The following is a 12975-nucleotide window of genomic DNA, read 5'->3' as shown; positions in this document are numbered from 1 at the left end:
GTTTGGCACCTCAACCTTGACTTTGTCAATTCTTTCCAAATTTCTTTATATTGATTGATTTTGTTGTAATTTCAAATCTAGCTACTAATTTCAATTTCACAAGATTTAATCACACCTATCAAACTTTCCTTACTAAAATATATATCATTTATCCGTTCAGAAAAAAACAGTTAATTTATTTACAAATTTTTTAACCTTTTTTCTACAGTCTTTTTATTTTTTGAGAAAGAGGAAATGTTTGTCATCTTCTGTCAATCTCACCCACCCAAACATTGCTTTGTTACATAATACTACCATTGGGTATGCTGTTAGGTTGTTGCTATCATATGACAAAGATAATAAAGTTGGCAGTAAATTTCGAAACATTATATGAATAAAATTGTTTTAATCTTCAAAAATATATTTAATCTTTCTTAAGAATAACATGAAATGATGCCAATGATCCCTAGTTTAAATGGTTGATGTGAGTCACATAAATACTTCAATTTAAAAAACGGGAAGGTTTTGGGTTCAAGTCTCATATATGGTAAAAAAAATAAAGCAGTCAAGGTTGGGCCAAAGGGTTTTCTCACATATGGTGTCGGTTCCCTGCTGAGAGTGGTATCTGATTCTTCGATCTCGGGAAATGAAAATGATTGGTTGAGCCAATGACCGTCAGTAACTCAAATTAGCTGTTGAATTAAAAAAAACATGAAATGATTGTTACACACTAACAAAGGTGCATAAACTGATTTAAAACTCAAAACAGGTTTGCGTTGAAACAGGTTCGGTTTGGTCAAAAAAAGACAAAACTGGTTTATGATTGGTTTGGTTCGGGTTAAAACCGGTTTCTTGACTAGGTTACGATCGGTTTTGGTTTGGGATTTGACTGGTTTTTGCCCGGTTTTGGCTGGTTTTGGTTTGGTTAACCGGTTTTTATGAAGAAATTACAAACCAGTTCCAAACCTACAGTTTAAATCGATTTCAATTTACTTTTTGAACCAATTTGGTTAACCAGTTTATTTGCCCACCTCTACACACTAACGCATAAATTAATCAAGCTTATCTTTTGTTAAAATGGTCCACATAATTCATGAACCACTCCAACTAAACACCCATCAATCACCACCAAATATCTTTCTCATTTTGACAAGTAATTAACACATAAAGCCATCTCCTAGTCACCAATAAATCCAAATATAAAACACCTATTAAATTAAATTAGTCTAATAAGTGGTACCCGCCAAATTCATCACCATCAAAACCAAAAGACACATTTACCCCTACACCAACCACCATTTTACACTAGTCACACAAGGTGATATAGGTCTCGCAAATTGATTTATTAGACTATGCGTAATAGATTAGCCTTATGCGAGTGTTGTATGCCATGAGACGTCACGTCATTATAAAGGCATTATACATAAAACGGGTGTAGTGGACAATGCCTCTCACAGCCATTACCCTATTATTATTATTATTATTATTATTATTATTATTATTATTAATTTTTAATAAAAAGAGAATTTTTAACCGAACATTGTTATGCACGTAAGCAGACAAAAACGGAAACAAAAATAACCGAACCGAAAAAAACCCCGAACAAATCAAAACTAAAATACTGAAAAATTCGAAATCAAACCAAAACATAAACAAAAAAAAGAGTAAAGTATTATTTTCGTCCTTTTGGTTTGGCAAAAATATGAATTTAGTCTAAAAAGTTTATTTTTGCAAATGGACTATCCATGTTTTCCAATTTTTGCCAATTACATCAAAATCAGTAACCCCGTTAAACTGAATCGTTAAGTCAGGGGTAGACATGCCTTTTCATTTTCTTAATTATATGAGTACAGTGCCAAAATCGTCTCTGAAGTTTGGTCACGTTTGCGAATTGTGTCCAAAAATATTTTTTCGCAATGAGACTCTCGATGTTTCCCAACCGTTGACAATTTCGTCCAAATTGTTAACTCGGTCTAAATTCAACGTTAACTCAGGGGTGTTACTGTCCTTTTACATGTTTATTTACATTATTATTATTTTAGGCCATTTTAGGTTAATTTAGTTTTAAGTAAAATGCATAACTGGTTAGAGTGAGAGAAGGAAAAAGTTGGAATTGGTCGGAATGAGTCCAAGATAAAAACAACTGAAAATGGATAGAAAACTTTTTAACCGAACATTAGTATGCACGTAAGCAGACAAAAACGAAAAAAAAAAACCAGAAACGAAAAAAACAACAAACAAATCGAAACTAAAATACTGAAAAAATCGAAACCAAACCAAAACGAAAAACAAAAAAAAAAAGGAAAAACGAAAAAAAAATAACCAGAAACGAAAAAAACAAGCAAAACAAAACTAAAATACTGAAAAAATCGAAACCGAAAAAAAAAAAAAGGAAAAGACACATTTACCCCCACCAACCACCATTTTACACTAATCATTCACACACACTATATCAACTTTCCCACGCTTTATTTGCTGCTGCTTCTTCTTCTTCTTCTTCAATCAGTTAGTTAGACAGTTAGTCAAACCAAACAGCAGACTCCTCTCATCAATTTCAGGTGTAATTCTTTGACTTATTATTATTATTATTATTTCAACTTCTTCATTCAATGAATTCGATTTCGGTTTCGGTTTGATTAGATCATATGCGCTGATTGTTTACGTGATTTAGAACAAGTATACATCACAGATTTGTACGTATTTCGATCTAACCTAACTGTTCGTGTTCGGTTGGTTTGATAAATGATAATTGCTCGTGTTGAGATTATTATATTCGTTGTAAATGTATAGTTATATATGTATTGGATTTGATTGTTGAAGCAGGAGTGCAAACGAGCTGAGCTGCTCGTGAACTGCTGGAGCTTTGGCTAATTAAACACGTATATGAATTATTAATTAATAATAAAGGAGCTGAGCCTGAGCTTGAAAAAACAGCTTACTAGCCGGGTTCGAGCTTTAGAGAAAGAGCTTGAAACGAGCCAAGCTCGAGCTCGGACTCGAGCTACGACTCGGCTCGGCTTGTTTACACTACTGGTTAAAGCAGAAAGTTGACGTTACGAAATTGACGAGTCGTAGGCGGTCTCTCATCATTTATATTCATTGTAAATGTGTAGCTATATGTATTGATTTTGCTTGTTGAAGCTGGGAGTGCAAACGAGCCGAGCTGCTCGAGTTTTGGCTCGTTTAAGGTACTCGAGCCGGGTTAAGCTTGTTTAAGGGGTTTTTTTTTAAATATATAAATAAAAATAATTAAAATGTATATGAATTATTTCGATCTAACCTAACGGTTTGTGTTCGGTTAAATCGGAATTCGGTTAGTTTGATGGCGTTGAGATGATTATATTCGTCGTAAAATGTATAGCTATATGTGTTGAGTTTGATTGTTAAAGCTAGAGGTGTGAATGAGCCACGCTGCTCGAGCTTTGGCTCGATTAAGGTACTACGCGAGCTCGAGCCAAGCTTATGCTCATTTAAGGTTTTTCTCAAAATATATGTAAATAATTAAAGCCGTATATAAGTGAACTAATAAATAATAAACAAGCCGAGCTCAAGCTTGATAAAACAACTCACGAGTCGAGCACTTCAACTTCATTGAATTCAAATTCAGTTTGATTCGTTTGTTAGAAGTATCGATTAGATCATGCAGCTCATTTTTTACCTGATTTAGAACAACTATAGGTTATATGGTAACTGATTTGAAATTATTTTGATCTAACCTAACGATTCGTGTTCGGTTAAATAGGGGTTCGGTTGGTATGATCGTGTTGATGAGATGATAATATTCACTGTAAATGTATAGATGTATGTATGGATATTGATTGTTGAAGCTAGGGGTGTAGACGAGCCGAGCTGCTTGTGAACTGCTCGAGATTTGGCTCGTTTAAGGTACTATACGAGCTCGAGCCGAGCTTAAGCTCGTTTAAGGTTTTTCTCAAATATACGAAAAAAATTAAAGACGTATATAAGTTAACTAATAAATAATAAACAAGCAGAGCTCAAGCTTGATAAAACAAATCATGAGCCGAGCTCCAGCACAGACTCGGCTCGTTTACACTCCTGGTTAAAGCAGAAGTTCACGTTACGAAATTGATGAGTCTTAGGTGATCTCTCATCATTTATGGTTTGTTCCTTTAGCTTACTTGGATGATTATTGATCTTCATGTAATTTAGGTTTTTAAGGTGATTGATTTAATCATGTGTGGTTGGTGACTAAATTCAGTTGTTGAAGGCTATTATGAACTATGAAGTAAAATGCATATTAGTTATGTTTGAAAATGAATTGAAATTTTTGGCAGCTGAACAGTTAGTATGTTGCAGTTGCAGTTGCAGTTGCAATTTTTTTAATTTGATGGTTCATGTTCTGTAAATATGAACTTAATTTCTTGTAGGATGGGGGAGACGGATGAAATTATGGAAGCCGTGAAGAAGGAAGCAGTTGATTTGGTAAGGAACTGTAACCTGCATCTGTGTTTGTATGACCGTGAGTCAGTTTCTTAGTTGATTAAGAAGTTAATCGTGGCGTTTGTCGGACTACTTGATTGTTATTATGCAAAAGATTGTGACTAATGAGTTAAAATGTTTCGAATTATAGGAAACGATTCCACTCGAGGAAGTTTTTGAAAATTTGAGATGTTCCAAAGAAGGGCTAACGTCACAAGACGCCGAAAAGAGATTAGAGATTTTTGGGCACAATAAGCTTGAAGAGAAGGAGGTTTGTTGCTTTTAGATTTCAGGCTTACAGTTACTGTTCTTGATCCTGATTAATTTGTTTTGTTGTTGTAATTTCAGGAGAGCAAGATTTTAAAGTTCTTAGGGTTTATGTGGAACCCGCTATCATGGGTCATGGAAATTGCAGCAATTATGGCTATTGCACTTGCCAATGGAGGAGTGAGTAATATTAACTGTATTTATATATTAGTAAATGTGACATTATGTTGATGTTTTATTCAGATTAGTTGATGAAACTTGGTTATTGTGCAGGGTAAACCACCTGACTGGCAGGATTTTGTCGGGATTATCACGCTGCTTGTCATAAACTCAACAATTAGCTTTATAGAGGAGAACAATGCTGGTAATGCAGCAGCAGCTCTCATGGCACACCTTGCACCCAAAGCGAAGGTATTAACATTTCAGTTGAGTTGACTGTAACATATTTTATATATTAGATTAATGAAATCAACAAACGAAATATTAGGTGCTTCGAGATGGGAAATGGAATGAGGAAGAAGCAGCCATTCTTGTTCCAGGTGATATAATCAGCATTAAGCTCGGGGATATCATCCCAGCTGATGCTCGACTTCTTGATGGCGATCCGTTAAAGATAGATCAGGTTTTTGTTTTGTTAAATCTTATTATTTGACTAACCTTTTTCTTAAACCTTTCATCTTCTAATTTTCCAATTGGTTGAACTGCAGTCTGCGCTAACCGGTGAATCACTTCCTGTAACAAAGCTTCCCGGTGATGGAGTTTATTCTGGCTCTACATGCAAACAAGGGGAGATTGAAGCAGTGGTCATTGCCACTGGTGTGCATACCTTCTTTGGGAAGGCTGCACATTTGGTAGATTCTACACACCAAGTCGGTCATTTTCAGAAGGTATAAAAGCACATATGCATCTGTTTGCTCGTTTAATAAACACTAGATGACACAAATTCCAGCTTCTATCAAGTATGAACACGATGCCACAACTTGCAGGTTCTGACAGCGATTGGGAACTTCTGTATATGTTCAATTGCTGTCGGAATGATAGTAGAAATCATTGTGATGTACCCAATTCAAGACCGCAAATATCGTCCTGGAATTGACAATTTGCTGGTTCTTCTCATCGGTGGTATTCCTATTGCTATGCCAACAGTTTTATCTGTCACAATGGCAATCGGTTCTCATCGGTTATCTCAGCAGGTTGGTTAAAAATTTGTGCTTATATTGTTTCATTGTCAGAAGGACCCTAATATATGTGCAACATTTCGACATCATTGCAGGGAGCTATTACAAAAAGAATGACAGCAATCGAAGAAATGGCAGGCATGGATGTTCTTTGCAGCGACAAAACCGGGACTTTGACACTAAACAAGCTTTCTGTTGACAAAAATCTAATCGAGGTTACTTGACATTTGAACACTCGGTTTGTTTCAAAACATTATTATTTCACTTAGTGTCTCATTTGTCTTTGCAGATATTTGCTAAAGGAGTTGATGCTGATATGGTGGTGTTGATGGCTGCAAGAGCCTCTAGGGTGGAAAACCAAGATGCAATAGATGCTGCTATAGTAGGGATGCTGGCTGACCCTAAGGAGGTTGAAAATCTATTACATTAATGGTTTTTCTGATCTGGTTTGAAATAAATTAATAATATTATATGTTTTATTTAGGCACGGGCGGGTATTAAAGAGATCCATTTCCTTCCATTCAACCCAACCGATAAGAGGACAGCATTGACATATCTTGACGGTGAAAATAAAATGCATCGTGTCAGTAAGGGTGCACCTGAGCAGGTAAAGAAAGCAACTGATGTGCATTGCTTTAACAATATTACAATATCATCAGTAACTGACCAATAACCAATTACTTGTCTTTTATGATTTTTCAGATTTTGAATCTTGCACATAATAAATCGGAAATTGAGCGTAGAGTTCATCTTGTGATAGATAAATTCGCTGAGCGTGGTTTACGATCCCTTGCAGTCGCATACCAGGTTTGAGAAAAAAAAATCTAAAACTAAAAACATCCTGCAGTGAGTTTTTTTAATAATATTTTTTATAAACAGGAAGTCCCTGCCGGAAAGAAGGAAAGCCCGGGAGGCCCATGGGAGTTTATTGGGCTTATGCCTCTGTTTGACCCACCCAGACATGACAGTGCAGAGACTATTAGAAGAGCTTTGAATCTTGGAGTAAGTGTTAAAATGATAACAGGTATGAGTTCTTTACTTATATTATCTAAGATGTAACAAGTATTATTATGATTAGTGAATGCATCCGACAATCACTTCATATGCATGAACTTTTTTATCTTGAATAGGTGATCAGCTAGCAATAGGAAAAGAAACAGGACGACGTCTAGGAATGGGGACCAACATGTACCCTTCATCTGCATTGCTGGGACAAAACCGAGACGAATCGATTGCTGCCTTACCGATTGACGAGTTGATTGAAAAAGCTGATGGATTTGCTGGCGTCTTCCCCGGTATATCTATCATCATTGACATAAAATATTTCTTTTTGGTTATCAGTTAGTTTACTTAATGCTATATATTTGTGGTTTGTTACAGAGCATAAATATGAAATTGTGAAACGTTTACAAGCAAGAAAGCATATATGTGGTATGACTGGTGATGGAGTAAATGATGCACCTGCACTTAAGAAAGCGGATATTGGAATCGCGGTTGCAGATGCAACTGATGCTGCACGTAGTGCATCCGATATAGTGCTGACCGAGCCTGGTCTTAGCGTTATCATCAGTGCAGTATTAACTAGCCGAGCAATCTTTCAGAGGATGAAAAATTACACTGTAAGTTTAACTTCACATCTTTAGTAATCATATTTCACTCATGTATCTAATTTTGCAATTCTTAATTACTCTTTTGCAGATATACGCAGTCTCGATTACTATCCGTATAGTGGTATGTAATTATGTATATTGTTCTGGCTTTGACTATGCACTACTGTATGTTGACTAATCTCTGTTTCAACAGCTTGGTTTCATGCTACTAGCTCTCATATGGAAGTTTGACTTTCCACCCTTCATGGTCCTGATCATTGCAATTCTCAATGACGGTTAGAATTCATTCTTCAACCGACAACAAATCATTAAATCTTCTCAACTAAAGAGTTGCTTTTTCAGGTACCATTATGACTATTTCCAAGGATAGAGTGAAACCGTCCCCTCAACCGGACAGCTGGAAATTAGCAGAGATTTTCGCTACAGGCATTATTCTCGGTAGCTACTTAGCTATGATGACAGTCATTTTCTTCTGGGCTGCATATGATACAGATTTTTTCCCGGTAAGAAAGTTTCTCTTCATAGTTTAATTTTACAGAAAAACAAGAAAATACTCGTTTTTTTCTTATATTTATACGATATACACCAGTGCACATATGAAACAATTTTTTAACTAAACAAGTTTCGCGTATCAACTTTATGTTCACAACTTCACGTGTGAAATGTACAAACATTAACCTCATTTTAAGAAAATAAAATGGTTAAATGACATTTCTGATGTGTGAATATAGCAAGAAAGATATAATTTTAGTTGTTTTCTCGATCATCGGCTATATATTTATTACAAAATTTATCCGACGTGGCAATATCCAGCGTATTTTTGGAGTTTCAAGCCTTCAGAAAGCTGACCACATTGGGTCTGATGAGTTTAAGAAAAAACTAGCCTCAGCAGTATACCTACAAGTGAGTACCATCAGTCAAGCATTAATATTCGTTACACGATCTAGAAGCTGGTCTGTTTATGAACGTCCCGGAGCCCTACTTTTCGCTGCTTTCTTGATTGCTCAGTTGGTAAGTGGAAACTGTGGACTTATCAATCAATTATTGATAATTAATTAAAAAAGTTGATTAATAATTTCCATTTTCAGATTGCAACGTTGATTGCCGTATACGCAGATTGGAATTTTGCTGCGATCGAAGGGATCGGATGGGGCTGGGCTGGTGTTATATGGCTTTACAACATTGTGTTTTACATCCCACTTGATTTCATTAAGTTCTTCATTAGATATGCTTTAAGTGGTAAAGCATGGGATCTTGTCATTGACCAACGCGTGAGTAAAACGTTGACTGACTGACTAACTAACTAGCTAGCTAGCACACGGGTTAAGGAATAAACTTGTTTGTTGCATGCAGGTGGCTTTCACCAGGAAAAGAAACTTTGGGAAGGAAGACCGCGAGCTTAAATGGGCTCAAGCTCAAAGAACACTGCACGGGCTGGACCCACCTGAAATTCATAACGTTGACCGCAGCAACTACAATGAGCTTAACCAAATGGCTGAAGATGCAAAACGCAGAGCCGATATGACAAGGTACTATGATTACTTGATAAGACTAGCAAGTGTAAACGAACCGGACGAACACGAATCAAACAAATTTTTGTGTTCATGTTCGTTCATTAAGAAATTGGTCATGTTAGTGTTCATTTGTTTAAAACCTAAACGAACAGTTCATGAACGTAAACGAACAGAAACGAACAAAAACAAACAAACTTAACGAACATAATAAATAGAACAAACGTGACCAAATGCATACACACACACACATAATTTAAACGAGACCCTTTCATGTTTCTATTTAAATAAATATAACTACATACGTATTTATTAAAACTTACACGAACGTATATGAACATAAATGAACGAACATAAACGGACTTTCATGAGCAAACAATTTTGTGTTCATGTTCGTTCATTAAGAAATTGGCCATGTTCGTGTTCATTTGTTTAACACCTAAACGAACAGTTCATGAACGTAAATGAACAGAAACGAACAAAAACAAACAAACTTAAACGAACATAATAGAACAAACGTGCCCAATTGCACACACACACACATAATTTAATGAGACCCTTTCATGTTTCTATTTAAATAATTGTAACTACCTATGTATTTATTAAAACTTACACAAACGTATATGAACATAAACGGACTTTCATGAACAAACAAAACAGGTGTTCATGTTCATTCGCTTAATTAAATGAACAAAAAAATTTTGCTCGTGTTCGCTCATTTATTAAATAAACAAACTTCCTGCCAAACAGTTTATTAACACGTGTCATAATGGTATGACTGTTTTGCTGCAGGCTGCGAGAGTTGCTTACGTTGAAAGGTCATGTGGAATCGGTCGTAAAACTGAAGAACATCGACATAGATACAATTCAACAATCGTACACCGTGTGAGAATGTAGCTTACTTATGTCTCAAGGTATATGCAGTGTGCACTGTGTGTATGCAAGTGCCCAATATATTGTTTGGTATGTTAAAAATTTCTAAATGTTGTGTCACATATAACTGTAAGAGAATCAGTCCATTACATATAGAGTAGTACTTCTTTATCTCTTTTGTCCATTTTTTAAAATCTCATGGTTTGCATATTTAAGATTGTTAGCTTTATTTTTGTTGATTATTAATGTGTTCAACCTGTTTTATTAACAAAAATATGAACGGAATACTCTCACATGACCGAATTGCAATATGTTGTGTATGACGCGATGCAGAAGCGAAAATATAAAATAACTAGTTTTTTACCCGGCGCGTTGAGCTGGGCAGGTTGGTAAATCCGAACATTGGTAAGACACAAGCATTACCGGTCCTAAGTGTTGAGGCGGTAAGTTGACGTGAATTCGGTCAGTTTCTGTTACATGTGTTATTGTACGGAAACTAAAACAAAAAAAAAAGTTATTAAAATTGAGATGGAACATTGGGATAGCGTTGGTCGGTGAAACTCGAGCGTTGGTAAAACCAGAGCGTTGTTGGTCCCTGGCGGTGAGTCTATGCAAGTTTGGTTGGGTTTTTCACTTTCTTTATAAAACCAGACTAAAAACAAAGAATTGTCATTCGGTCAGTTTCGTTACGGTACTATAACTAAAATAAAATGCGCTAAGTCTACGCAAATTATGTCAGTTTTTATCACATCCGTTACGGTATATTGGTATTGGAACTAAACTAATAAAAAACAAACATAACAAAGATAATTAGAAATATAATTATCAAAGTTTAAAACAAAAGACAAACAAAAAAAAAACTTGGTCCAATGGAATCTTGCCAAATGGACCAATCATAGTCCAGCGTCGCCAAACTTCTCTTATATATATATATTAGTAATAGGGAATACTCTTTTAAGAGAAAATTGATATGTTATTATACTATGATATAGCTCGTGTAATGCACTGGTGGTTAAAAAAAATGCAACAAAAAAGTTAGATTAAATAATATGCATAACAACATACCTTATGAATTCATAAGATATAAATAATGATAAATAAAATTTTATAATTCATAAATATCTAAAAATCTCATTTAGTATAACATTTAGGGCGCGTTCGTTTCACGGACTTTTTTTAAAAGAATTGGAATTGGATTTGGAATTGGAATGGAATGTTTGAGAATCCCTATCATGTGTTTGGTTGGTTAATATGTATTGGAATTGGAATCTTCTTCATTCTCGGGTTTTTTTTTGAAGAACGAAGGAAACGGCGGAAACGTTTTAGTTTTTTCACATTTTTCGTTTTTGATTTATATTTTGAGTTATGATTTTTTTATTAATTTTTTTGAATTTTTTTTGAAGGTTTTTTCTTTCCATAACAATCCTTATAAAATAGGTGGGATTTTAAAATCCCATGAAATGTGGGATTTGATGGGATTTAGTTTTCATTCCCATGCTTTAATTTAATGAAACGAACATATCAATTCATGGAATTTACAATCCCATTTCTTAAAATTCCTTCCAAATCCTTGAAACGAACGGGGCCTTAAAGTTATATTTGTAACTTTGTTGGTAATTTTATAAATGGTAATAGTATTAATTGGCATCCAACACGATTTCCTATATTGATGGTTAGACAATTAAATGAGTGACTCCAAGTTACGTTTTTTTTAACTGCTAATGAATCTTTCAAATTGACTACCGGCTAAATTCACCACATTAGAATACACTCACCTTTTGATTTAGGGAAAACCCTCACCTAAGGCCAACGCCTGTGAACACTAGCCTGAATGCACGAAAGTGCGGTGAGATAAAACCAGTTCAAGGAATCCAACTAGTGAACGCAACCTATTCGCCTAGTCTCACATCATCATCCGGTGCCGCTGAAACTAAATGATGAGGGAAGGAATCGAACCTAGGTCACATGGAATACAAGTCTATTCCTTACCACTCCATCACAAACTCATTGGTAATATTATTGTCTTTTTTTATTTATATTAAAGTAATAGTAACAATAATAGCAGCTTAAACAAGTAATGACAAAAATCCAAGATAAAAGAAATGACAACAAAAAAAAAGAGTAAGCAACTCTCTTTACCTTTAATCAACAATTCTCACTCTTGATATCTTTAAATTTTAGATTACGTTACGATTATAGTGACAACAAGCAGTCATGACTACGACGGTGATAAATGTGTGGCGTTGAGTTAATCGTTTACTCACTCTACAATAGTGTATTTCATTGCGAAAACGACTTATATATGTCACTAACTACTTTAGTTGTATGTCATGCATACATCTTTATCATATTATGAACCATCTTAGATTCTTAGCACACAATATTTGACAATCATTTACTAAGGTCATGTCACAACAAAACTCAAAACATCATGACAATAATGATAACTATATGAATAGACAATTGCCTAACACAATATATGAATGTGTTCAAAACTATCATAAGAATTATTTGCTCTTATCTTTTGGTTATTAACTTTACTTTCTTACATGGCTACATATTGGTTTAATTGGAAGACGAGGAGCGAGAAATGCTTCAAGAGAAGAACACAGCATTCACACGAAATTTTTGAGGCAAGAAAGACGAGTATTTTCATTTGGATTAAGCTAAAAAACGAATAGTCCATTGAAGTGGAAATTTAGGGTTGTTCACGAGCCGAGCCGAACTGAGCAAAGGCTTGCTTATTACTTGGCTCGTTTTTACAACTAAACCAAACCGAACAACTGAAATTTGAATCGAGCAAAAAACGAAACGAGCCAAAATCAAATTGAGCATTTTTCGATCGAACGTTGAGCGATTTCGAGCATTATTTATTTCTTTTTCACTTTAAAATTTTAAATAAGAAACAAACTTGAAGGCTGTAGATAATATATTTTGTAAACAAATTAGTAATTTTTAAACAAACGTATAATAGGTTATACCAATAGGCGTTTAAGACTAAATAGCAGCCTCAAACGATTTTAGCATATATCGGTTATTGGAGACTGATCATCAGTCTCTGCTTGTTTTGTTTACAAATCACGTGGAAACTAAATATCAGTTCGGAATGACGTTTTG

General features: G+C 34.9%; 1 protein-coding gene across 1 annotated transcript; it reads left to right on the top strand.

The window, feature by feature from the left end:
* The first annotated feature begins 4367 nt into the window (after positions 1-4367).
* On the top strand, positions 4368-9952 carry LOC143565385 (plasma membrane ATPase 3-like). Its single transcript, XM_077052374.1, has 21 exons — positions 4368-4422; positions 4571-4690; positions 4768-4866; positions 4960-5097; positions 5174-5308; positions 5394-5573; positions 5673-5879; positions 5960-6079; positions 6154-6273; positions 6349-6471; positions 6567-6671; positions 6744-6888; positions 6995-7159; positions 7245-7483; positions 7563-7595; positions 7668-7749; positions 7817-7977; positions 8288-8485; positions 8563-8745; positions 8828-9003; positions 9778-9952. Exons 1-21 carry the CDS (start codon positions 4369-4371, stop codon positions 9872-9874), a joined length of 2880 nt encoding a protein of 959 aa, XP_076908489.1. The 5' UTR covers position 4368; the 3' UTR covers positions 9875-9952.
* Positions 9953-12975: the final 3023 nt, after the last annotated feature.

This window comes from Bidens hawaiensis, unplaced genomic scaffold (assembly GCF_021521415.1).
Source record: "Bidens hawaiensis isolate Kalapana, Puna unplaced genomic scaffold, B.hawaiensis_p1.1 tig00022325_1, whole genome shotgun sequence".
Classification (NCBI taxonomy): domain Eukaryota; kingdom Viridiplantae; phylum Streptophyta; class Magnoliopsida; order Asterales; family Asteraceae; genus Bidens; species Bidens hawaiensis.
This window is presented reverse-complemented; position numbering and strand designations above follow the sequence as displayed.

What these genes read in the sequence shown, in the direction of transcription:
- LOC143565385 (XM_077052374.1), top strand. Translation starts at nt 4,369, where the DNA reads ATGGGGGAGACGGATGAAATTATGGAAGCCGTGAAGAAGGAAGCAGTT. An exon ending in ATAAGCTTGAAGAGAAGGAG is followed by an intron (nt 4,691 to 4,767) that starts GTTTGTTGCTTT and finishes TTGTAATTTCAG; the next exon opens with GAGAGCAAGATTTTAAAGTT. An exon ending in AAGTCGGTCATTTTCAGAAG is followed by an intron (nt 5,574 to 5,672) that starts GTATAAAAGCAC and finishes CACAACTTGCAG; the next exon opens with GTTCTGACAGCGATTGGGAA.